This window comes from Cygnus olor, chromosome 1 (genome assembly GCF_009769625.2).
Source record: "Cygnus olor isolate bCygOlo1 chromosome 1, bCygOlo1.pri.v2, whole genome shotgun sequence".
Classification (NCBI taxonomy): Eukaryota; Metazoa; Chordata; class Aves; order Anseriformes; family Anatidae; genus Cygnus; species Cygnus olor.
The window spans coordinates 138141182-138164784 of NC_049169.1; the positions used below are offsets into that span (position 1 = coordinate 138141182).

A 23603-nucleotide genomic window follows, 5' to 3' on the forward strand; every position below is an offset into this window, starting at 1 on the left:
TGCAGAAATAAAGCAATTTATTTTTGATAAAACTGTCATTAGTGCAATACATCTGAAAACAGAAGAGTGAAATGAAAGTATTTACACATAACTTAAGCAACAAACCCAACTGTGGTCTGAGGTCATTTTAGTATTTTTTTTTAAAGTAAAAATAAGGCAAAATAAACCCCCTTCAGTGATTTTGATCCAAACTAATCAAACTTAAAAAATACAGATTGTCTACACGTACCGTTAAGAAGAACATGAGGTTCCAGACAAGCTCAGACATTTCACAGCAGAAAAAAAAAGAATCCAGAGTTACAGAATTGTTCCTTTCTTATTTAAGATGTAGATATTTTCAGAAGGCTGACAGACTTCCATTTCTCCTGGCTGAGAGACTCTCAGTGGATTGCATTTCACCTACACAGGTAGAACTTTCTTCGTCATGATTAAAGCAGTCATACGTGCTCAGCAAAGAACCATTTGCTGCTCTCTCATCTTTCCGCAAGGAGACGGGCAAATTTGCCAGGGTGAAATTAACATCTTTGAAGGCATGCAATAAAAAGATCCCCACAATAATAGTGAGGAAGCCACTGAAGGTGCCAATAATATCATCAGCCGCCATGTGCTGCCATTCCTTGAAAAGGATGGCGGAACAAGTTAAAACGGATGTTGTAAAGATTACATAATAGATCGGAGTCACTATCGAAGTGTTGAATATATCCAGAGCCCTGTTCAGATAGTTGATCTGCGTGCTCACACAGACAATAAGGCTTAGCAGCAGAATCCAAGACAAGGGATGCTTCAGCACTGGTTTTCCTGCAAAAAGTTCCTTGATAGTGATGCCCAAACCTTTCACACAGGAAACTGATAGCGCTCCAATCACAGAGCAAATTGTTATGTACACGAGAATGTTGGTCTGTCCATGGCGAGGTCCCACCACAAATATTAGAATTAAAGACACAATGACAACAAGTGTTGCAAAGACCACAAAACCTGTGTTTGGGGGAAAAAAAAAAAAAGGCTTGTTATTGACGTATACGATCAAAAGCATCTTAGAGGTACCAAGAATAAACATTAACAAGGTGATTGGCTCAGCTTACACAGAAAAGATCAGGCTGCTTCTCACTTACTACTCCTTCAACAGCAAAGTTAAACACTTTTAGAGTGACCTTGTTAAAATAATGAAACTTAGGCATATTATATTACCTTTACTGTTCTATCAGCATGATGACTACAGGATTAGATTGCTATATTGCCTTACGCACAGCCTCAGAGAGGCACAGAAATACTGGATCCAGGCTTGTGGCTGAATGCTCTTAAGGAAGTATGTTTTGGCAGGCTGCTATGATTTCCAATAATCAGCTCATTCCTTAAGATCATCTTTTTAGTCTCTGTGCTGGACACTTCCTCATGTTTAAAATGGGAATTGGCTCTGCAAGTATAGCATTTTGCAGAAGTGTATTTGTGAGTGCCTCGTCTTCCATGTAAGCATATAAGGTAGCCTCAAGGATTACACTTCTGAACAGACATCTACCACCAAACCTACTTCTTCATTTAAGGACAGATCAAAATTGGGCTTACAGAGACCGACACACTTGAGTTAAAATTTATAGAAGTTGATTTATCCAGCTGTGCTGCTGCATTTCTTTAAACTGTCATCTCAGTGGTTCATATCGAAACGCTTTGTTCAAGGCCAAAGAAGTTCACTGGCATCATGCAAAGCACCCTATGGAAGTCCATCACAGAACTCAAATCCCTACTTCATTTTGACAAAATGAGGCAGACAGGCTGTCTTCCTGGAATTTGAAAAAAGCGGTAATAAAACTATAACAAAGGAACGATGGGCTGCTTAGAGAAGAGCAAGCACACACATGCATTAGCTACTCGGAGATCAAGCCAGTGTTTGTCTTACCTGGATCACCTAGTTTGTTGGACATTTCATTTAAAGTTTCTACTTCCTCCTCTTGTGGAGCATGAATGACCATCACAGTTGATCCAAGTATACTTAGCAAACACCCTATTTTTCCATGGAGATTAAGTTTTTCATTTAAAAAGAAGGATGACAGAATGGCACTAAGAAGAAAAAATACACACCAGCAAACATGGAGTTAGTAATATTGCATTAATTTGCTCATCGACGTACAGGTTGCTTTGACTGTACAGGTCCCTCACATATACAACACGCAGCTTTTGTTGAGCAGGAACACTATTAATGTCCATAAATCACTTTTAAGTAACAGCATAATTGGGAAAATTACCGTAATAGCGATGTAGTTCATTTTCTACCAAGATACTTGCTACCAGCAGAACTACCTGTCAGTATTTTGCAGCTCCTTCAGAACCCATTTTTATGCTGCCTCCCAAAAACTCTGTATCTAGGCACATGTAAAAATCATTTTTAAAAGATAAATAAAAAGATAAATATCTTCAGTTGGGAATAAAAATACTACTCTGTTGCATACAGCATATTTTTCAAATGGAGAAGGTGATAGCTTTTTGCAGACTGAGGTGCAGATTTCTAGAATCATTTTAGAACAGTCATTTTACATTTGGAGAAACTTAAGAGTTACTCCCGACGTTTGTACCCACCCTTCATTCATACTTAAGAACAAACCACATTTATTACTGTATATCTCAGCGACTTATTTCTAAATAAATATTTAACTTCTCTCTCTGAAATCCCACTCCTTTCTGTTGGTGTTTCTTACCTTACAAGAACACTGAGAGCTCCTAGAGGAGTCACTAATGTAGCTGGTGCAAAAGCGTAGGCAGCAAAGTTAGCTACTTCGCCAGCTCCCACTGCAGAGTAGTAATAATAATAACAAAAAAAACAAGTTAGGGTGTCTTATGCAACAAACCTGTGAATCAGTGCAAGTGTTCTTTCAGACACGAACATTCAGTACAGAACAAAGGAAAAGTCTAATTCTGGTGCTCGGCTAACAGAACAAAAAACTTCGTTACTATTTTGTAGAGCAGACTGGAGGACTACAACAGGTACTAAAATTGATTCAGCCAAATTAGAAGATGTATTTTAGAGCATCTACATTCTGGCTCCCCAACCTGCTAACTTGAGTCATGAACTTTTGCATGGAGACCTCTGCAATACCAGGCTACAAAGCAAACATGTTACAGGGTACTATGTAAATTAAGCCAGTTTCATGATTACAGTCAGTTAAGTCCAGAGTTTAAGCAAGTTCAGAAGACAGACACCATCTCAAAAATTTACTTACTTGAAAGAAGTCCAGCCCACCATAGCCACTCCTTAAGGTACGCATGACCGCCTTGTCCTGAAATTGAAAGAATGCATGTTACTCCATGAAAACCATACCTCAACAAACAGTAACACTGCCAAAATAGTTTTCGTAGCCCATGCCCATAAAACATGGGCTGCCTTCTGGTAACTGTTAGCTATAAAGACAAAGTATCTTCAAGCTCTGATGCGCAGATGCCTCCTGCAGCCCCCTTTGAAAACTAATTATTTGATTTCCTTCCTGTTAAAAATGGCACGGATTGTCATTCTGGCTTTACACTAAAAAACAGTTCTTTCAACTCACTGCAATGACATGAAAAGCCAAATTACATGTCTCTTAAGAGACATGCGTGGCTTAGGTAGTTGATTACACATACAAATGTGTGAAGTGCAGTCACACTTCCCCATTCCAACCCAGAACGCATGAATCATGTATCTCACTCAAGATCAACCATCTTTTACAAGCAGAGATGACAAGTGCTGAATTAAAACTACTCAGATTCAATCTTCTGGTTGCAGCATCCTTAGATCATTCATTCACACACTCATTGCACTCTGTTCCCAAGCTGTGACCTAGCATAACAATCTCTCATTTCCTTTGCAGGAAATACAAAGCTGGGGCAAGTGGCTTTTAAGAACTTGAAAACATTTAAGTTGGGCTCCTCCCTGTCCTAGACAGAATTCTTTGCTACTAGATACTTCAAATATGAACCTCATTTACCAAACACAGTCAGCTGTAAGAAAAAAAAATCTAGTTAGTGCAAGTCAGCATTTTACTGTTCCAATCAAGGACATTGGCAAAAGGATGAAAAAAATCAGTTCCCAAAATAGTAACAGCTATACTGAGAGCTATTTAATTTTATTAAATGCAGTTCAACAAAATAAAGCTGGAAATACAAACAACAGTCCACTAAATTGGCTTTTTGTGCACTGGTAATATATTAATCCATAATTAAAACTGAACACTGTTCAGAATCTTCCTGGCTTAAAAACCAAACACTTTCAGCAGCTCCAAATAACAGACTACAGCACAGTGCATCACCGTACATGATGCTGAGACGCAAAGGATAGTTCAGTAAGCGTCCTCACAGGGCACTATATGCAAACTGCATAGTATACATCACACACTGAGTGAGACGTATGTGACACCAGAGGGAAAAAAACAAAACACCAGATACATGTTTTAGGTTTCCTATATCTGAGTCAGAACAAAATCTTAAGTTTAGTGATCTTCTTTAGAGTGGTAAAACTTAGAAGTCAAGTTTCTGAAACGCATTTACCTGCTCTCATGGAGCCTTTCCTGGCTAATCGGAGCAGCCCCTTCTTTTTCAGGATGAAGCTTCCTCCAATGAAGATGCTGGAGCTCATAGCCAATGCCAGACCAATGCAGAAGTCATATTTCCCACGGGTTTGGCTCATCTCGTAAACTACGAGTGACTGTCACATTGATCAACGAACAGCACAACTTCTGTTACTCAACACAAGATGATGCAACACCGAAACCTGAGCAAAACAAACACATCGATTAAATTGGTAGAAATATATAATGTGCAGAAAACTCCTCAGCAGCTCACATGGATGGTTCTTCCTGTGAAAGGTCTATGAAAATAATAAAAGGAGGTAAACAAACAGAAGAAAAAAAGGCAACCCTTGAAGCATGCATAAGCTTGCATCACAGATGAGTGACTAAAAAGTCTGAGTGCACACGAGGGCATCTGACCCAGAACATTAAAACTGAAACCCAAAACAAGAAAAGTCCTTTAAAAAAAAGAAACAACAACTTAAGGAAACTTTAAGATGTGCAATTTATTTTTCTTTTCCTTAAGTACACAGATCATGTCCAGCACACCACCTAACTGATGATACTGCTCAAATAATTACTTACATCAAAATCAGTTTGTAAGAAGGTTTGAGAACAGCCACAGCATCTCTTCCACAGAAACTCCATAGAAAAGTGAAAGAGCAGAACTGTGTAATCATACCGTAACTTGTCTAACACGAGCAAACTTGAACGAATGCACATGCACTGATCCTCTAACAAAGAGGGAATCTGGAACAAGAAAAGGCAGCTATTTGTTGATGCACTGTACAAAGAGTTTCCCACACGTGTATGAAGTGTTTTTCCAGCTCACCTACAGTAACAAGTATGAGTTTACTGTTGAAAAGCATTCACCCAACTTCCCAGGCTCCAGATTTAGTCATGCAAGACCTCCGAGTACAGCTTAGCAGGAGATGCTAACTTTCAGACTAGAAATCAAGATTTTACATACCCAACCTCTAGCTAAACACGGACCTTTATTTCAGTGCAACACACAACAGGAGAAAAGAAGTAATGGGGATATCTTGGATTCCATATAACATGTAAGGTTTCAAATTTCAAGCATCTCCATAAATCATTTTGAAACCAAAAAAAAAAAAAACAAACCAAATCCTAAAGTACTTTCAAGGTGATTAACCTCTCTGTAGTACTGAGGCAAATGGAAACGGTCTTTAGGCTTTGATTTTAAGGTAACATAATTACGACTATATAGAGAACTAGTCTAAAGGAAGAAAACACCTATAGATAAGACAATTTTATTTCCTGGGAGCACCTACCACTGATGTGCTCAGAAGAGCGTTTATTTCCCTAAGCAACCATTTTCCAGCTATTCAGAAGCACGGTGCGTGATGCAAGTTGTATCAACAAGCTTTTGATTTCGAAGGAAAAGGGGGCAAAGAACAGGAGGCAGGACAGCAGCTCCAGGAGGAGGAGCACACCGCCAGCATCAACACGCTGCAGCACCAAGCACCCAGGCTCTGGCAGAGATGGACATACCACTGCAAGCCTAGCACTCCATAAAGGCATATTGCAGCCTGCCACTCAAGCTCACAGCTCCAATTCCTGTGCTTGCTTCTTCGCAAACTTTTCTTCCAACGCTGCCTTTCTCCCTATGTTCCTGCTGCCGACTTGGATTAATGCACTGCACCACTAGAGAAGCCCAGCAGAGAGCCACAGGTAGGTTCACATTAACCCCGAACATAGATCCTCTTATCTGCATCCCGTTAGGCTGCAAAAAAGTGAAGGAAAGCAGTCCCATTTAATAAGAGCTCAACATGTCACTAATTCAAAATGCCGTAAGATCTGCTGTTCAAAACTCTCAAGCCCTCTTTGATTATCCTTACATAAGTTTTAGTACCTTATTTTGTAAATAAATAAATAAATAAAACTGCGAAGGTCTGTTTTCAGCTTCTAATGACTTTAAAACAACAACAACAACAACAACAACAAACAACTTAAGTGGATTCTTGCATGATGCAAAGACAGCCACCAAACAAAACCCCAGGGGACAAATGACTAGCGTGAGACAGAGCGGAACAAGTCACCTAACTGCATCAAGTACTTCTCCGGCTTTTAATTCAAAGCCAGGCTTCCAGTCCCCTGGAGAACAAAGGCATTTTTAATGCAAGGAAGAGGCACCTGGAGATATTTGTGACGGTTCTACCAGCCCTTCTGGCAGTCCCAAGACACACAGCCAGTCATCAAGCTCTTCAGCTGCAGCTGATGCGCCGCGTGGTGCTGGTGCAGCATCAGCTGGCGGGACGGCACCTCTCCTGCAGAGCCTTCCTCTCTACCAAAGTGCTTCCAACAGACGCTGCTCTAGCTGTGTCACTAACGAGAGCACTTTTACTAGGGGAGCTTGTTACTAAAACTGGACTCAAACTGCCAAAACCACCTTTTTTTTTTTCTTCCAGCTTGCAGTGGAAGTTTTTATCTACACAAAAACTTTTCTGATGGAGGTGAAGAGCATTACTCAGTCCCTTCCTGCCACCCACTGCGTCTCAGAGACCAGGGAAGAAGCACATGCTGTTTTTCGTTGGAGTAGAAAAATATGATTGCGGACAATTGAGAAAAACTCGTGGTAGTTTTCTGAATTTAGACTTAAAAAATGCCCTAAGGATGCTATGCGCCAGAACTACTAATCCTACTTTCCCGCAAGTCCTAAATACATTAAAAGCATTTTGATTCCCCATCAACTGCTCTGTTAGCCTCCTAAATGATTCTAATCTTGACTACTTCTTCACATAGGTTAGTGCTAGCTTTTCTTTCTAAGCTGAGCTGTCCTCAGATGTGGCCAGCCCGATCTCTGCTCAGACAGGACGGCCATGCTTCCCTTTGCAGCTTATAGGGATGCGCGCAGTCGTGGTGAGCCCAGCTCGCCCCTGAAGAGATGGGGTTCGCTGTGTAACAGGGCAGAGTTAACTCACAGGTGTAGAGCCCACATGACAGAGTCAAAGCAATAGCAGGCACAGGAGAGCTCACGTTTCGGGCAGGCTGTAGTTGAATTCTAAGCCTGAGTCTCAGTAGAAGAAGACCTAAGACGTATTCATAAACATCGTCTAGAAAAGCTATCTATTACCTTTGGAAACACAAACAGAACGAAATGAAGTGAAAGGAGCATTTTCTGGAATAAGTACTCCTTTAAAGCTTCAGCTTTGGGACGCATTGAACTGTCCTATTCCAGCAGCCCGGGCCACCACTAACTCACAAAAAGGAGAGAAGCCAGGAAATGCAGGAGGTAAGCGAAGCTGGCAGTGTTTTCACTTGTACTTGGTACAGTTCTGCCAAGGGTCTTTAATTGAGTTCACAGCTGATTTTAACACCGAGACTATTTCATCCATACATGACCAGCAGTGTCATGGAGGAATACGAGTTTGCTGCTCTTTCAGAGACCTAATGAGGGGACGAGACTTTCTTACCTACATGCGACAGTACTTAAAATGTCCCAAAAAAACCACCTATTTAGGATCTGCCTCTGGATCGTCTAACATCATGAGCCCTAGCTCTCAGAGCACAGCAGCACAATGACAGACAGCACAAGGAGCCGACCAAGTTTGAGGCTTAGTGGGCAAGGAGAAAAGGCTTTCCGAAAAACTGGTGGGACTTAAGTAAGTCCAGATTAACCACAAAGTCCATTTGCTTAATTTAAGATGTAACTGGGGAGTATCATAAATGGAAAATAAAGCCGCTGACAAGACACAGAGTCTCTAGTCTAAAACACACAAATACTTTTATTCCCCTTTGCTCCCCAAAGTAGCATGCCTGCGCACACAGAGCCCAGAAGATGTTAAATATTTACTGTAACAAATCAATTCTCTAAATGTTCAGAAACACTAACAGTAACACTGTGAGACGAAATATTATTTTCCATTTAGAAGCGGATACGCTCAAGCTATGGGGGAGTTACCAGCCAAAGACAATTAATTACCACCTCTAATAGTTGTACATTGTATGAAAGCAGTAATTACTGTCAGCAAAAGTGAACGTGGTGGATTTCTGAAACTTTGCCTACTTGGCCACCAGCAGACGATCTAAACGTAAGATAAAATACCTGATTGCAAGAACTCAGGGTTTACTCTCTAACAGCTGGTACTTTTAACAGTGAATGGGCCGGTGTCACTGCCAGCCCTTCCCTGCCCGATGCCATTAATTACTCTCTGTCGTTTGGGCAGATCACCAATACCAACCGGCACAAGATTCAGATATGACTCACACGGAAGGATTTTAAAACAAAGGTCTGTTTTGACAAGACATCGGCAATGGTTACGCCAGCTCCAGCCACCCAGAGTCTTCTGAACTGTTCTGTGGTGTTTTATTTTCAATTTCACTTATTTAGAAGAGCTCCATGAGAAGTTTTGTGTTTCTAGCATCGAAATAGCGCACCTACTTAGTGCCCTCCTCTCTGTGAAACTTTCCAAGGAAGAGAAGTGGGTTCAATCACCAAAAGCTTATAACAAACACACATTGACTATTACGTGTTTCCTTCTTCCTTTCCAGAGGCACAAATCCACAGGAAACAGAAACACTCCCTAACAACATAAATGTTCAACAATGAGTCTTTCAAAGGCTCTTTACATGTACCAATTTTGTTCCAAAATCCAGTGGCATTTGCTTTTTAAATATTTCAAATTTTAGGTTCCTAAAATATAAGTTCAAAAGAGTATTAACTGGCATTTTAAGAATTCAGCTAAAAAAATTACGTCCATAGTTTCACGCTCATCTCATTTTCATGCATGACACACAAGAGCGTACATTGTCTCACCTATGCTTTAAAAAGGCAGAATCGCTGTTTTAAAAAACTTGAATAACAGAGTAGTGTGATTTTTAAATTTAATCTCCCCTACGTATGTCTGATCTGAAGCCCCAGTTATTCCATCCCCTTGCTTTTCATTTCGCTAATCAAAGAAATTAACTTGCAATCTAAGATATTCCTTTGAAAGCAACATGCTAAATTTGAGCTGAAATACTATCCTAGTCCTTTCAGTTCAGTAAGTTATGTGCTAAAGCACCTTTATTACAAAAGAGTGTTAGGAAATTTTAATTATTGGCTTTGGTATATTAAGTTCTTAAAAGGATGTTCATATACAGAACTCCTACGGTGGAAAGAAGTACGAAAACAGATATTCTAAGCAAGATTACTTAAGTCCACAAAATACAGCTAACTCTTTCAATTCAAGTCTTTTCTCAGTCATGTTATGTCCACTCATGAACATCTCCCTGAAACACAGGTCGAGAGAACACAGGAAGGACAAGCATAACATCCCATTAAGACAAAACAGCTGCTGGTTGAAATGTTAGCCACATACATCTTTAAAAGGCCAAGATGTACATACACATCCAGAACCCAGAGATGCTACAGGAGTTATTTAGGACTTGCATGGCAAGTCTAACCCCAATAAAGTTTCCCAGCTTTGTCAAGGAAGTTAAACGAGCATACAATCTGATGCATATTGTTTACATATCACACAGACCAGGTAGTATGTTGTATCGTAGTCTTTCATGTTTACAGAGATGTCATATATGCGTATGTATGTAGCATAACATTAGAGGCACCAGCACAGGTACTCCAAGCAAAAGACATGTTAACAGGTTCAAAGTTGCCCATTTTTAAAGATTTTAAACAGCAGGGAGACTTACTCCTTTATACCAGATTTCTATTAATAAAGGAAAACCAATGAGCATTCCATTTTAAGGTACTGGGAGAAAACGAGAAAAGCTCCACACTTAAACTCTCTGCACGTCTTACTCTTTGTATTTGGTATTTGCACTTATTCTCTTCTATAAAAAGAATGATCTTCAATTAAAAGATTTTAACATAAAATGAAAAAAGTATCTTCACTAAAACAGCGTGCTATTCATTAACTAAATGTAACTACAAAGGGTGCTTTGTAGCCAATACTGTCTGCCTTGACTGCGGTTCCCAGAAGTCCATCAAAATAGACTTAAAATTAGGAGTCAATGATCTGACTTGCCTCACCCTGGCTGTACCTATCGCATTGCCCCCATTCTCTGTAGGACGAGTAACCAGCAGGAGTTCACTGAAGTCTCACCTCTAGCATTTAAGATGGGCAGTTTCAAATATAAAAAAAAAAAAATTAGTAAGTCCAAGTCAGATCTAGACTTCAGACACACCTTTTCCTTTGGTGTGACCAAGGAGCACGTAACCTGCTTTCTATTTGTTACGATTTTACCTTGAGAAGATTTAAGAGCTGTAATGAAAGCAGAACCAGCGTGACGCTGAAGTCTAAGCACAATGCGCATGAGAACTCACGTAATAGTTTCCTACCAATGAACCTGTTACCTTTTCAGGAAAAAAATATAGCACATATAAATAAATATATGTATATTTTATGTATGTATAATTATATATATGTAAAATGAGGCATATCAAAGCGTTCAGAAAGATGCAGGATGACTTATCGGGTCGAATTACATACAGCATTAGAGATATTGCAGCAAAATGGAGAAAACTAACAGGTAGATTGAAAAAGGTCTTAAAACAACCAAGGACCATGAAGTCCGACCCAGCCTCCACCTTCACAGCACGGAAAACACGCACAAGGCACCGTCCTGACCTACAGAGCAAGCCAAAACGCTGCATTACGCCCCAAACCAAAGCGCAGCCGGGCAGTTCAGCAGCCGACCCGGAGGCCCCAGCTCCCCTCACCGTGACCCACCCGAGGACCGCCCGGCCCGGCCCCGCGGCACACCTCAGCGCTGCCCCAGCCGGCTCCGGGGGTACCGGGGGGGTTCCGCGTCCCCTCAGCTCCGGGGGCCCCGGGCACGAACCCGGCGCCGCACCCCCGAGGCGCCCCCTGCACGTGGGGGCGGGGCCTGGGAGGAGGGGGCGTGGCCTACCAGAAGCCCCACCCACACGTCCACCACCCAATGAGGCCCCGCCCCCCTCCCCCTCGCCCCACCGCCCCTCCCCCCCCCCGTTACCTGCTGCCGCCGCCCCTCACACCCCCGCCGGGAGGGGCCCCGCGGCCGCCGCCGCCGCTCGCGGACGAAGAGGAGGAGGAGGAGGAGGGGGAGGCCGGAGCGGGCGGAGGGAGGGGCCGGCGGCCGCGCGCTGCTCCGCCATGAGGGGAGGGGAGCGGGGAGCGGCGGCGAGGCGAGGCGAGGCGAGGCGAGGCGGGAGGTGATGGCGGGCGGCGTCCCCGCGCCCGGCCGCCGCCTCCCCGCTGGTCCCGGCAGCGCCCGCCGGAAGGGGCGCGGCCGCCTCGCTCTGGGCCCCGCCGCTCGTCACGTGACCCCCCGTGAGCCCGCCCTTCCCCCAGGGCGGGCGGGGAGCGGCCCTCCCTCTGACGTCACGGCCGGCGGCCGTTAACGGCCCCGCCCTCGGTGCCCGTCACCCTCACGACCGAGGGGGATGGCGGCAAGTGCCTCGCCTCGGGCCTGGGCAGAAATTCCTATTGAAACGAGTGTTTTTAACCCGGTTTTGCTTTTTACTAGGGTCAGCTTCATCTGAAAATTATATACTCCCTGATACATTGCAACGCAGCCACGCGACGTTCATTACAGTTTCTTACCCCAAGCACTCCTCCTACAAATACATGTTACCCATGTTTTATACTCTTACAGAAAATAAAGTCTTACAAACCCTACACAATAATGAAAAAAAACACATTTTACAGAGTTTGGTAAATTGTACTGTTTATTAATCCTTTTAATTCAGATCGCACTCTCATAGTGCACGCTCTACAACCAAATACACTTTAATGTCATACAACTGATGCATGTATCTAGGCGAGCATTTCTCACCCTGTAGTGAAGACTGGAACAGTTCTAAGGAGGGGCAAGCTCCAGGCTCACAGCGTCCTTCAGTTCCTTCAAAACTATCTAAATACACTTCCCAAAACTGAACATTACTCTGGACAATCCAAAAATGTGGTAGCTCCACACAGGAGATGCAACTTCACCTTTTCAAATAGGGCTAACCTGTTTTATCACATCCCCTAGTGACAACAGATTCTATTTTTAACTCTTCTTTCTCATGGTTTGTGTTGACTTTACCAGAATCTGCACAAGCTGCTTCTTAAGTTTTGTGAAAATGAAGTAACAAAACCAAAGAAGCAATCTTGGCCTTTCCTCACAGGATACCCATAACAAAACTATTCTTCTTCATGTTACAGGTTGTAGTCTTACTCATCAACTGAATCAAAATGGCCCCTCACTCTGTCACAGTAAATCCTTGCAGTTTCCAGGCCACTCAAGTGAATCGATCAGTTTTAGGCTTATTTTATTCCCTAAGGCAACATTCTGTTCTCCAATTTGAAACTAGTCTAGTAGCCATGACATCAACATTGCACATGTCAAGTAGTTTTTATGTATGTGTACATATATATATACACATACACTAAGCAATAAACAGATGTTAGCTAAGTAATACACAGTAGGAGGCTAGCTGTTTTGTGTTTTTCAAGATACAAACTGTGAAGTCTTTGAAAAAGGTCAACAGCTGATTAACCTCTTCCTCCTGCTTTTCCAACTGCTTGTTCTGATCAACATACTGTTACCTGTTCACACAAAATACAACATTTTTAAGTGCTCTCAATTTATCACAAATCATTAAATCCTTATTTCACAGCCACGGGTTGTGTTCACTAACAGAAAATAATCAAAGCATCTCTGAATAATTTACAAGAGATGTACCAGGCATGTTTTCGGAGTATCTGGAAAGAACTCTGCAAAGAAGAACAATGGTAAACTAAGCACAACCCAGCTTTGTGCTCATTGAATTTCACAGGAAAGGTCTGCTAGTCTACGTACTACTACAGACAGAACTTTCAGGTCTCAGTATCTACTGCCTATATAAATATTCCTCAAGGTTTAAGAGGGACAAAGAGCAAAACTGCCACCCTTGGGAAACATTAACAGGTTAGCAGTTATCCTGCTTTGTGTTGCATACTTGACTCTTGTGCAATGATCTCCAACTCCATACATACTGTGAAAGGATCATGATAAAAGCTATCTACCCAAAGCTGCTATCTGGTACACAGTCCCTTGGCAGAATACCACCAGCTGGCAGAGTTTTAAAGCATCCCACCACGGTGCTAAATTCAGTGATGTCTGTACATGCCAGAAAATTGATTAGGAAATCAGGCAGCTGGAGCAGGGTCCCTGCTGCATTTAACAAAGACAGCTGAGCAGAACAAGGATCCACGTCTGCAAGTATATTCATACAACAGTTGCACTGCCAGATGCAACTTAAGGGACTCTGCTTTACATATAAGATCTCAAAACAAAGCTCATAAAAAAAAAAAAAAAATCAACAGCACTTTTTCTCCCCACTTTTTGGTTAAAAAAGAAAAAAAAGAGCTGTGGGGCTGAGATATGTATGCTCAGGATTGGTTATGTCACAGACTTCAGTAGTAACAGTGGTATAGGCAGCACACTGGCTTTGCCTTAAATGCTCTAACTGCAGAGATACACAATAAGAGAACAACAGAGTTGAATTTTATTGGGGGAAAAAAAAAAACACATTCTCAAAATACATACTCCTTGTTTACTTACAAAATTAAAATAAAAAATAAAAGAATAGCATATTAAGATCATCAATACCTTTAAAAATAACATTTTCAACACATTTTGTAAAGAATCCATGACAATGTTTTCCAATGCGCACCATGTTTTACATTGGAAAGGAGCTACTTTGCTTGTTTTAAAGTAACATTTAAATTTGACCAGTAATAATACTGATGCATCCCCTAAAACACAGAGCAAAGACTGAAAGAGCTCTTAATCGAAATCCTGCCATTTGAAGAAAAACTGCATGCCTGAAAATTGTGCTTATGTGCCAGTACCTGAGGAGCTATGAATCTCAGATGAAGGATTAGATGGTTGGGCTCCACAATTTTCCTTTCCTTCCATAGAAAGCTCTTGTAACAGTAAATGAGACTGGTGACCCAGGCTTCCTTAAGACACAGAATCATAGAACAGTTTGGGTTGGAAGGGACCTTAAAGACCATGTAGTTCCAACACAGTTTGAAACGACTCAGGTCCCAACAAGCATTTCTGCCAGAGAAGTGTTTAGTTCACCCGTGAGCAAATTTCAATGTAATTAAGGCCTTAGGACTGTGGGTTTTTTTTTTTTGGCAGATGCCACCATATGGTGACTGACCTGTACACAGGTAAGAAGCGTCTACTACCAGTAAAAGCAAGACCGCTATTTTAGAAAAAGGTAAGGAAAATAGTTTGGCTTCATGAGTTGGGATTAGGCTGTACAGCAGATAGATGTGTGGGAAAATATTTTTTTCCCTTGTGTAATAAAGAGGAGTCACAAAACAAGTGTTGAGCTAGAAATAAATCATTTATTTTAAAACATTACAGGTTAATAAATAGATTAGTTTTCAGAAAACTTAATAATAAATAGCCTTTTATAATTTACACAAGGCAAATACAACATGCCTATAACTATTTTTTAAAAAGCAAAAAAAGCTTGACTTGTAAGCCATTAACAAAGAGATATATATACACTGTTCAGAAGCTAATAAAATAAATCATTTTTATGTAATCTGTAGTGACTATATTGCAATAGCATCGAAGCAACCCAACCTGACACTGTGTATTTGCTGCCATCCACTTTTTTCCCCATGTCCCATCAGAACTGTTTTTTACATTCCAAGAAAAGAGAAGTGGTAAAAAAAAATCCACAGTTAAAAAAAGAATTAACTTTAAAAATACCCCTTTTGTGTAACATTTTCTACTCTCTAGAGCAACCATCTGGGAAAAAAAGCAACAAAAATAAATACAGAAAACTTATTTGCAGCTTTTAAAAAAGATTTCTTAATCTGTAACTTTGTAATCATTTCAACATTGCTGTCTGAAACACTTGGGCACTAGTAATAACTTTTGACATCATTGCTGCCTAACACAGTAGACTAAAATCCTGCATCACTTAAGCCCATATTCAGCAGCACCAAAGAATTATTACAAAGACTAATCTCTGTAAAGAAAAGATATCAGGTAATAGATAAATTATTGATAATATTTAACAGTAAAACTTCAGCTGTTACATCATCACAAGACAACTGAGGAAGATCTGTAGAGTCCTTAATGTTTTATATTTAAGGTAAGATGGGTATAACGTGCAAAGCCCCATTTTAAGCACCCCATACTTAATAACCCGAGATCCTTCTTCAAATACAAACCCTCTATTTTTTTTTTAAATAAAAAGCAAAGCTAAACCTCACAGATTCTAGTATTTCAACAAACAAAATCCAGTGTTTTCATTTTTCAGTGCCAGTTACTTCAGAAAAATACTTATGTTAAATATAAACCAAGATTATTAGTAGGAAGCCTCACTTATCAAACTGTGTGATATGACAGGTCCTCATTCATGTTAGTTTCAGCTCACTAATAAATAGGCTCTATTTACACATACAGTGTCCCGGATAGTCAATACAGCAGATAACTTTGTTTAAATATTTTTCTTTTTTTTTTTTTTTTTTTTTACATAAGTATTTAAGGTAGCAAATTTTTTTTTGGTTGTATCAAAAAGGTTTCTATTCTCCTACTGAACATTTGAGGGATTTTTGTATTTGACACCTAATAAAGATCAGGAGCGACACATGTAAATCCTCCATACACTGAAGGGATAATGATCAAAGAGCTGTCTTCATGTAAGTAAGTATGTTTGGTAAGTACGATAGAAGCCAGACATACAGAGTGAAACGTCTTTCATGTGGATTTGAATTTAATTCAAAATGCACCCCACCCCTGTCATCAGTCCACTTTATGTTATGTGTAACCTCCGTCACTTCTGCATCGGAATCAGAATACAAATCATCTGGCTCGTAGCTATCAGTACACGTAATGCAAAAAGAAGGTGGGCAGACCCACGAGGGACACCAACGCTCAGGAGACAACTATGCACATTTGCTCCCTGAGATGATGGAACTCAGATGTCTTATTCAAAGTTACTTGTAAAGGGGTGGAAAAGAGGAAACAGCTAAAATTCAGCTTCAGCAGTGCCTCCTCTTAAGTCAGAAAAGCAACGGGAAAAGACTAAAAGAGGTAGGGCACCTAGAATGAGGAGGGCGTAGGATGGAAGAAGGAAGAACCATACCAACAGTGACAAAATAAAATGTTAGTGCACTTCTCAGTTAGAATTGAACCAGATCAGGTACAGAATATGTACTGAACAAAGTAGCAAAAAATAAACGCTTCCATTATTTAGCATTCATGATATGAAAGGCTGGAGATATAAAGATGTGCAAGGCCACAAGAATCTCTTTCACCTTATGTGCTGGCTTTTGACATCTGTTTTAAACAAGATTAACTGGACGTTTCTAGAAAGCTCATCACAGATGAGGAGCAGCTGGGGAGAAGACACCTATGCAGACGTTTATCAGCTATAAGAATGGCCACAGGACCACAGAACATGGCTGCTACTTAATTCTTACTCTGCATAGAGAGTGTTCATCAAGTAAACTTGTTTGTGTGGTGCAGAAAATGGCAAGGTTTAGACAGGGCAGTCAAGTTGGTTTTTTTTGGATATAATATTTACTAATGATTTGCATATGCACCTAACGTACTAGGATAGGCACTTTCTAAATAAATAGGAGTAAATTTTAAAACAAAACACACAAATATGGCCAGAGGTCTGAGAACACAAATGTTTTCACTTTAACCTAAAGAAAGATTTTCATGGAACTGTTCAGAGACCAAATGCTAGTACAAAACCAACATGCAACTCATGAACTCTGAATGTGGATTTTGAAAAGACAACTTGACTGCTTCAGAAAACAGCTAACATGGTTTTAAAAATGTAGGTCACTACAGGTCTCATAACTTATGTACAATTCAGGTTTCAATAAAAAAAGGAACTAGTATGACAAAACATACTTGTCTGCTGATAACCAATATACCATCTTCCAACCCCTAAAGGATAGGGTTTAGTATTAACCATCTTTCATAGCCCAATTCCCCTCATTTACAATCCTGAAACTTTCTAGAATTCATACGTAGTATCTGCAAATCCAGAGATGGCCCCTTGTCTGCTAGGGCTACTTTATTCCACCAAGACACCTGGCTTCTGTGCCAGTCTATAGTAACATATGTTTCTGCTAGTTCAGACTCAGTCAATTCAGAATCACTCCCACACAATTTGGGGTTGTAAAACTGGCTTCCAAATAACATCCTGGGGCTCTTATTCCCTCTGAATATTCCCTTCAGAATAGTAAGTCTTTGAGAGTAGGTCTTCATGTTTATTGCTGCTATCAGAAGGGCTTTTAACATTTCTCTGAAATTAAAACAGAGGCTGAGTTTTAAAGTAGCATTAATTCAGGTCAAAAAAACACTTCATGAGAGTAGACACTATTACTCCCCATTAATCAACATCTGCATTACCCTCAGCCAGCCAGAAAGCTAGATGGATGATTTCTTGATAAGGTGTCATGAACTTTCTCAAACAGTCTCATAATCACTTTGTGTGTTTTGTTTGTTTGTTCAAGAGACATCCTGACATAGAGGTGTTGACTTCCACTGTACAATTTCCATTTTTGTACTTAAAATGGTAACATTCATTACTTTTCAAGCTTGCCTTACAATTTTTTGACTCGTGGTATTTTAACTAACAAATATAAACACAACATGAAAGTTAACTATTTTTTTGGAAATACCAATATTCTTTAAAAGGTTTAAACTAAACAGTTCAGAATCATTCCAATCACAGCTTAACCTATTTTATACTACCTGTCAAAATATTATTGCTGAACTATTCACAAAGGTCTGTAAGTCAGCAGATCTGATTCTATGTTCCTGTTGTTTTCCTGAAACTTAGCTCTCTGAATGCCTATGCTTTTTCAGTCTTCGACTGCTTTTCCCACATTATAAGAGGATGAGGCCATCTTTTCTTCTGAGCTCTGAGAAATCTCATTCTCTTTTGTCTTCTAAACATTTATTTTGTTTTTGCTGCTTATTAACTACTTCACAAAATGGTTTCCTGTCTAGTCACTTCACTAGAATCAAGGTATGTTGGTCATCTTTGAAATGCCCTCTTGTAGGTTACCTCTTCCCATTATGACTACTTTTTTTTAAGAAGCTGTCAAGGCATCTAAGAGTTTCAATTCAGGTTTCTGAATTCTGCCAAAAACACATGGCTCCTTCTGAATGCTTTACATGCTTAGAATTTGAATACAGTATTATAGACAGTGAAACTGAATTATTAAACCAATGTAGGCCATCTGAAACAAATACATTCACATTTATGCAGTATTTTTGGATTACAAAGGCACTGAAATAGTTCTGAGCTGCTTACAAATAAGCCACCATATAGGCAATGAGTCTGTGATCATTTCCACATCCTTCACAGTCTTTCTGTCTGCTCCCAATTAAAAACTCTCAGGTGAATGCGGTATGTCTTAATGCACATGTTACAAAGAAAAATGCATACCTGGACACTACCATCAGCTGATAAGGAAATAGTGAAAGATTTTAAGGGTCCACTGCTCTGTGTAAAGAATTCAATTTAAAACTCCCCAGTGTCTTCACCGCATGGCAGACCACGCTGCTAAGACAGTCACTAAAAAGGTCAAATCTGCAGTCCACAGTTCAGCCAACGTTTGTCTCAGAATTCACAGCCTTGACGGTGAACACATTGCAGTATTAACAAATTGCTCTACTCACCTCCCCCTCCCCCCTTATTTTTAAGGTATGCATCACCCATGAAAGGTATCAGATTGAGCGCATTAGGAAGTGATGTTCTCTACCCACATCAGCCACCATAACACAAGCATTCACACACAGGTCTGTCAGGATACCCACAAATCTTTTCTGATGGATCACCCTTTACAGTAAGGAAATACATCGGTCCCTATGCTGACTCAATCAACGGTTCCAATTAAGGTCATTTATTGTGTTGACTGGGGTACATGGACAACTGCTCCTTTGAAACTGGATGGAGGCCTCCAATTCATTTCATGTAGGCCACCAAATCGTCAGAGGACAACTACCAACCTGAATCATATTTGAATCAGTGACCTAGAAATGAAAGGCTCTGTATCATTCCCTGAGCCATCCAGTTTCCCCTCAAAAAATATTTTAATCTGTCTTCATGTTAGGTTTATTTAAATCTCCGATATTGAAGTTGAATTCCTTGAAGACTTGTATAAGAACAATTCCAATTGATACTGTGGTGAATCCACATGCCATTCCCAAGAAATCTACCACTCCTACATTACTCCATTCCCTGAAAAGGATAGCTGAAGCCAGCAGGACTAGAGTGGTAAACACAACGTAGTAGATGGCTCCAAACACAGAGGAGTCAAAACATTCCAGTGCCTTATTGATGTATCTGAACTGAATGATAATGCTACATCCTAATACTGCCAGAAGTACCAGACAGAGGTACAGAGCCCTTTGACTCGATGGGTTATTGTGAAAGATATCTTGAGCAGCCAGCCCAATGCCTTTTGTGCTGGGAACAGTGAAACTGCCCAAGAGAGAGCAAATGCTGATGTAAACCATGATATTAGTAGGTCCATGAGCTGGAGCTATCCAGAAGATAAGCAGGAGAAGCATTAGCAGTACTATGCAGAGATAACCCACGAAAACTGGAAAACAAAAAGAAAACAAGATAACAGCACGGTAAGAACTCTTGGCATTCTTGACATTTTAGCAGGCAAATCACGTCTTACCAACGAACCTAAGGCATACACCACAATTGAGATTTACTGTTGAATATAGACCTACGTCGCTGCGCTTTTAGTGATGGTGTGGGCACCTGTAACTGGTGATGTTCTCACATGCTTTGTGTAAAGCGAATCATCAAGTAGTAAGATACATGGCTGCACATTTGAACTGAAGATGGCTTTTTTTTTTTAATGCTCTCTTCCATCAGGATTATACTCCTTAAAGTCCTGTACAACAGACAGCTATGACAACACCTTATTCATAACCTGGTGGACCCAGCAAGGAGCTTAGGCATAAAGTTAGATCCCGTTTAGCTGAGTGGGATGAGAAGGGGCAGCTGGAAGAACCGGGAGGCCGTATCATTTATATTATAGTGTTTGTATACAAAAATATTGTGTGCTTTAAAGTTTTAAAGAAATATATTTCCAATTCATTTCAGTCAGACAAGCTGTAAATTTAGACAAGGGTATTTGTTTTGTTCTCTTTGTTCGCAATTTTTTTTTGCTTTGCTTTTTTTCCCCTCTCATCCTTAACTTTGGAGAGCTGATGTTGTTAGGTTTCAGTTTCTCTCGCTTAAAGCAAATGAGTATTTTTTTGTTTTTTTACAAAACAACGTAAATTGAGATCCTAGAATTATGCCTTTCATCTCTAAGAAGCAAGATACACTTTTTCAAGATTTTAGAATATTACAAGTTCAAAAGGCCATTGCTCTAATCTTGTTGTGAGGGAGAACGTTTTCAAAAGCATTTGTTTTCCTTTTGGCACACGTGTATCAATAAATCTGAGAAATTCTAAGTTCAGCAAGTCATAGTTTTCCTACACAAAAACCATACTGGTTTGCCTCAATTATGACATATTTTCTTCAGAAGTCAATTTTCCTGGAAGTGAAATGGAAGTGGCATGTCCCCTCCTCATGTGTGCTCTCAGTCTCACAAAATCATTCTGAGTTAAGAAAAGAACAAAGTACCTGGATTTGTTAGCTTCTCTTCAAGCTCAGCCTGAGTTGTTACACTCTCAGACTTTGGGGAGTGGATGATGAGAACAACAGATCCAGCGCAGCTCAGCAAACATCCCAGCTTGCCAAGAATGTTCAGTTTTTCTTTCAGCAAGTAAGAAGCTAAAATGGACCTTTCACAAAAAAAGGAAGAATATTAAAAGTGTGAATACATCCCATTACTAATGCTCTAACACCTACTTTCCACGTTAATTTCCTTCTTAAAGAAATTATTACCAGATGTTAGCAAATTTTCAAATAACCCTCAAAATGCACTTCTGACTTATCTTAGGGAAGATTCACCCAGTCTCAGCCTTACTCAATCTTTCATGTTTCATCTCAGGAAAAACAGCCCCCCCCAAAATATAAAAAGAAACAAAATGCCCTCCAAACAAGCAAACAGACCCCCCCCCCCCCAAACCATAACCCCCTACTCCTCCAAAAACAAACAAAAAACAAATGAAAAAACAAAACAAAACAAATGAAGGAAGGAACAAGCAGGTATCTGGCAGCCCTGAGACAGACATCTACCTGTTAATGGTTTGTTGAGATACCAGTAACCCGCGTTTTTTATATATGTTATGCAATCATGAGATAAAAGTCAGCTCTGGTGACAAAGATCCCGAGGCTCAGCTCAAACACGTAGCTGAACAAAAATATACAAAATTATGTGGCCTAGGCTAAAGTAATAGGTGGTGAGTAGAGCACCATTGTGCCTCACAGAGTATAAAACTAAAGAAAGACATGAAGCCTACACAAAGCAATTTATACTCTGAAGTAGATGACCAAAGCAGATAGATAATTCAGCAAACAACAGTGGGTAACAGGAAAAAAAAAAATCTCAGGCAATGCACAGCATTGTTTTTAAATAACTGTACTTTTTCCACTGTCGCAGCTTCACAGATAGTGCTTAGCTATTCAGAGAATATTTAGCTGTAAATTAAACTCCATTCAGGAGCACTTGATGCCTTTTCTTGCCCTCTCCCCTCAAACGAGCATCACGCTGAAGAAGCTGTGGGCAGCCATATGAAGCGAACTTCAGGAAACTGGGCCAAACCCACTTAAATTAAAATCAGCATCAATAAACACATGGGTTGTGGATAGCAGGGCAGAGAAAGCGAAACAATGAGAAAGACCTACATAAGGAGGGAACTGTGAATAAGAGAATAAACAGAGGAGTCCAGAATAATCAAAGTGAAAGAAAAGTCATTTATCTATTCCGGATCATAGTGATAGTTAAACAGAAGACACTCAGAAACCCTCTCTTCACTGTTCTCCCACCACCACCACCCCAACACACACACACTTTACTGGGCAAAACAGGAATAGGTGGCATTGTAACACATCATTAAAGCTCATAAGCCTGACATCTTTTTAGGGGACCTCCAGTGATCATGAAGTCTGTTTGATGCTTTGCTCAGTAGTAGCAGCATTCAAATAAAAACAAAAAAAGCAAACTCTTACCCAAATGGAACGCCAAGTGCTCCCAAGGGAGTCACTAACACAGTTGGGACTGCAGTGTAGGCCAAGAAATTCCCTATTTGACCCAGAGCCACTGTCAAGAGAAACAGAAATAAGCCTTTAAATCCCTTTGTAAAAAGAAGGAATGAAAACTTACCCAATACTGCTTGAGAAAGACTGATCTAACTGGAAAATAGATGTTACAGATCTGCTCAGCTCTGTTAATTTTGCACTAACACAAAATGGCCAGAATTTTTATACATTAATACAGGATTTATATTTGCCATAGAAGATGATCCAAGAGGATACAGTAAATCTTATTTATACTCCACCAAGAGGACTTGCAAATAAGACTATCTAATCATGCGTTAAACACATGGATTACACTCAGATATCTTAACAGGGAGTGCTAAAAGCATATCTAAGCCACAATTTCAACTTTAGAACATGCATACACATAACACAAATGCACTTGCTTATAGTTTCTAACAGCAGTGTTCCCTTCTTGGTGGAAGATAAGGACAGGAAACTCATCTAATAATGAGATACTAAGCACATGCATAAAAGCTCCTCAACATACAGTAGACTGCGTCAACTTTTCAAAGCCCTATATAACACGAGAAGAAATTCCTGACCACTGTAAGAAGAACAGATCCGTGCCAAGTCACAGTAAAAGCCTCACGATCTTATTCTCTCCCCTCTGCCCCAAGAAAGCCAATTCCTAAATGTACCACACTACTGCACTTCACAGCTGTGATAAACACTTCATGTGTTCAAGCTTTCAGCAAAAAAAAAAAAAGAAAAACAGCTTGATGGTTTTGCAAGTGCTGGCACGTTTATAACAGGCCAACATGATGCTTGCCTAGTGACAGTCTGGTGAGAACCCTGAGACTGAACCCAAGTTACACACAGCTCACATTTCAAGCTGATTTTAAGAGCCATTATTAGCATTTAAAAACATA

At 40.3% G+C, this 23603-nt stretch overlaps 2 protein-coding genes across 6 annotated transcripts in view; both read right to left on the minus strand.

The window, feature by feature from the left end:
• On the minus strand, nucleotides 1-21270 carry NIPA2 (NIPA magnesium transporter 2). Of its 5 annotated transcripts, XM_040535428.1 has the most exons (7): nucleotides 11493-11758; nucleotides 5118-5178; nucleotides 4513-4735; nucleotides 3213-3269; nucleotides 2691-2781; nucleotides 1895-2055; nucleotides 1-975 (listed from the first exon to the last, which is right to left on the minus strand). In XM_040535428.1, exons 3-7 carry the CDS (start codon nucleotides 4649-4651, stop codon nucleotides 338-340), a joined length of 1086 nt encoding a protein of 361 aa, XP_040391362.1. In that variant the 5' UTR covers nucleotides 4652-4735; nucleotides 5118-5178; nucleotides 11493-11758; the 3' UTR covers nucleotides 1-337. The 5 variants fall into 5 exon arrangements, with proteins under 5 accessions (XP_040391362.1, XP_040391371.1, XP_040391363.1 ...); XM_040535437.1 differs by lacking the exons at nucleotides 5118-5178; nucleotides 11493-11758 and adding an exon at nucleotides 21154-21270; XM_040535429.1 differs by lacking the exons at nucleotides 5118-5178; nucleotides 11493-11758 and adding an exon at nucleotides 11261-11279.
• The window catches only part of NIPA1 (NIPA magnesium transporter 1), a 14306-nt gene continuing 5546 nt past the window's right edge, over nucleotides 14844-23603 (minus strand). The window contains exons 3-5 of the mRNA XM_040535468.1: nucleotides 22645-22735; nucleotides 21154-21314; nucleotides 14844-20107 (exon numbers count right to left, since the gene is read on the minus strand). Coding sequence (XP_040391402.1) covers nucleotides 19596-20107; nucleotides 21154-21314; nucleotides 22645-22735 — 764 coding nt within the window. The 3' untranslated portion in view covers nucleotides 14844-19595. The remainder of the gene's footprint in view (nucleotides 20108-21153; nucleotides 21315-22644; nucleotides 22736-23603) is intronic.

Coding starts and splice junctions, on each gene's coding strand:
- NIPA2 (XM_040535437.1), bottom strand. CDS start 4,651: ATGAGCCAAACCCGTGGGAAATATGACTTCTGCATTGGTCTGGCATTG. Junction 2,782..3,212: donor GTGGGCTGGACTTCTTTCAA/GTAAGTAAATTT, acceptor ACTACTCTGCAG/TGGGAGCTGGCGAAGTAGCT. Junction 976..1,894: donor CAACAAACTAGGTGATCCAG/GTAAGACAAACA, acceptor CCCCAAACACAG/GTTTTGTGGTCTTTGCAACA.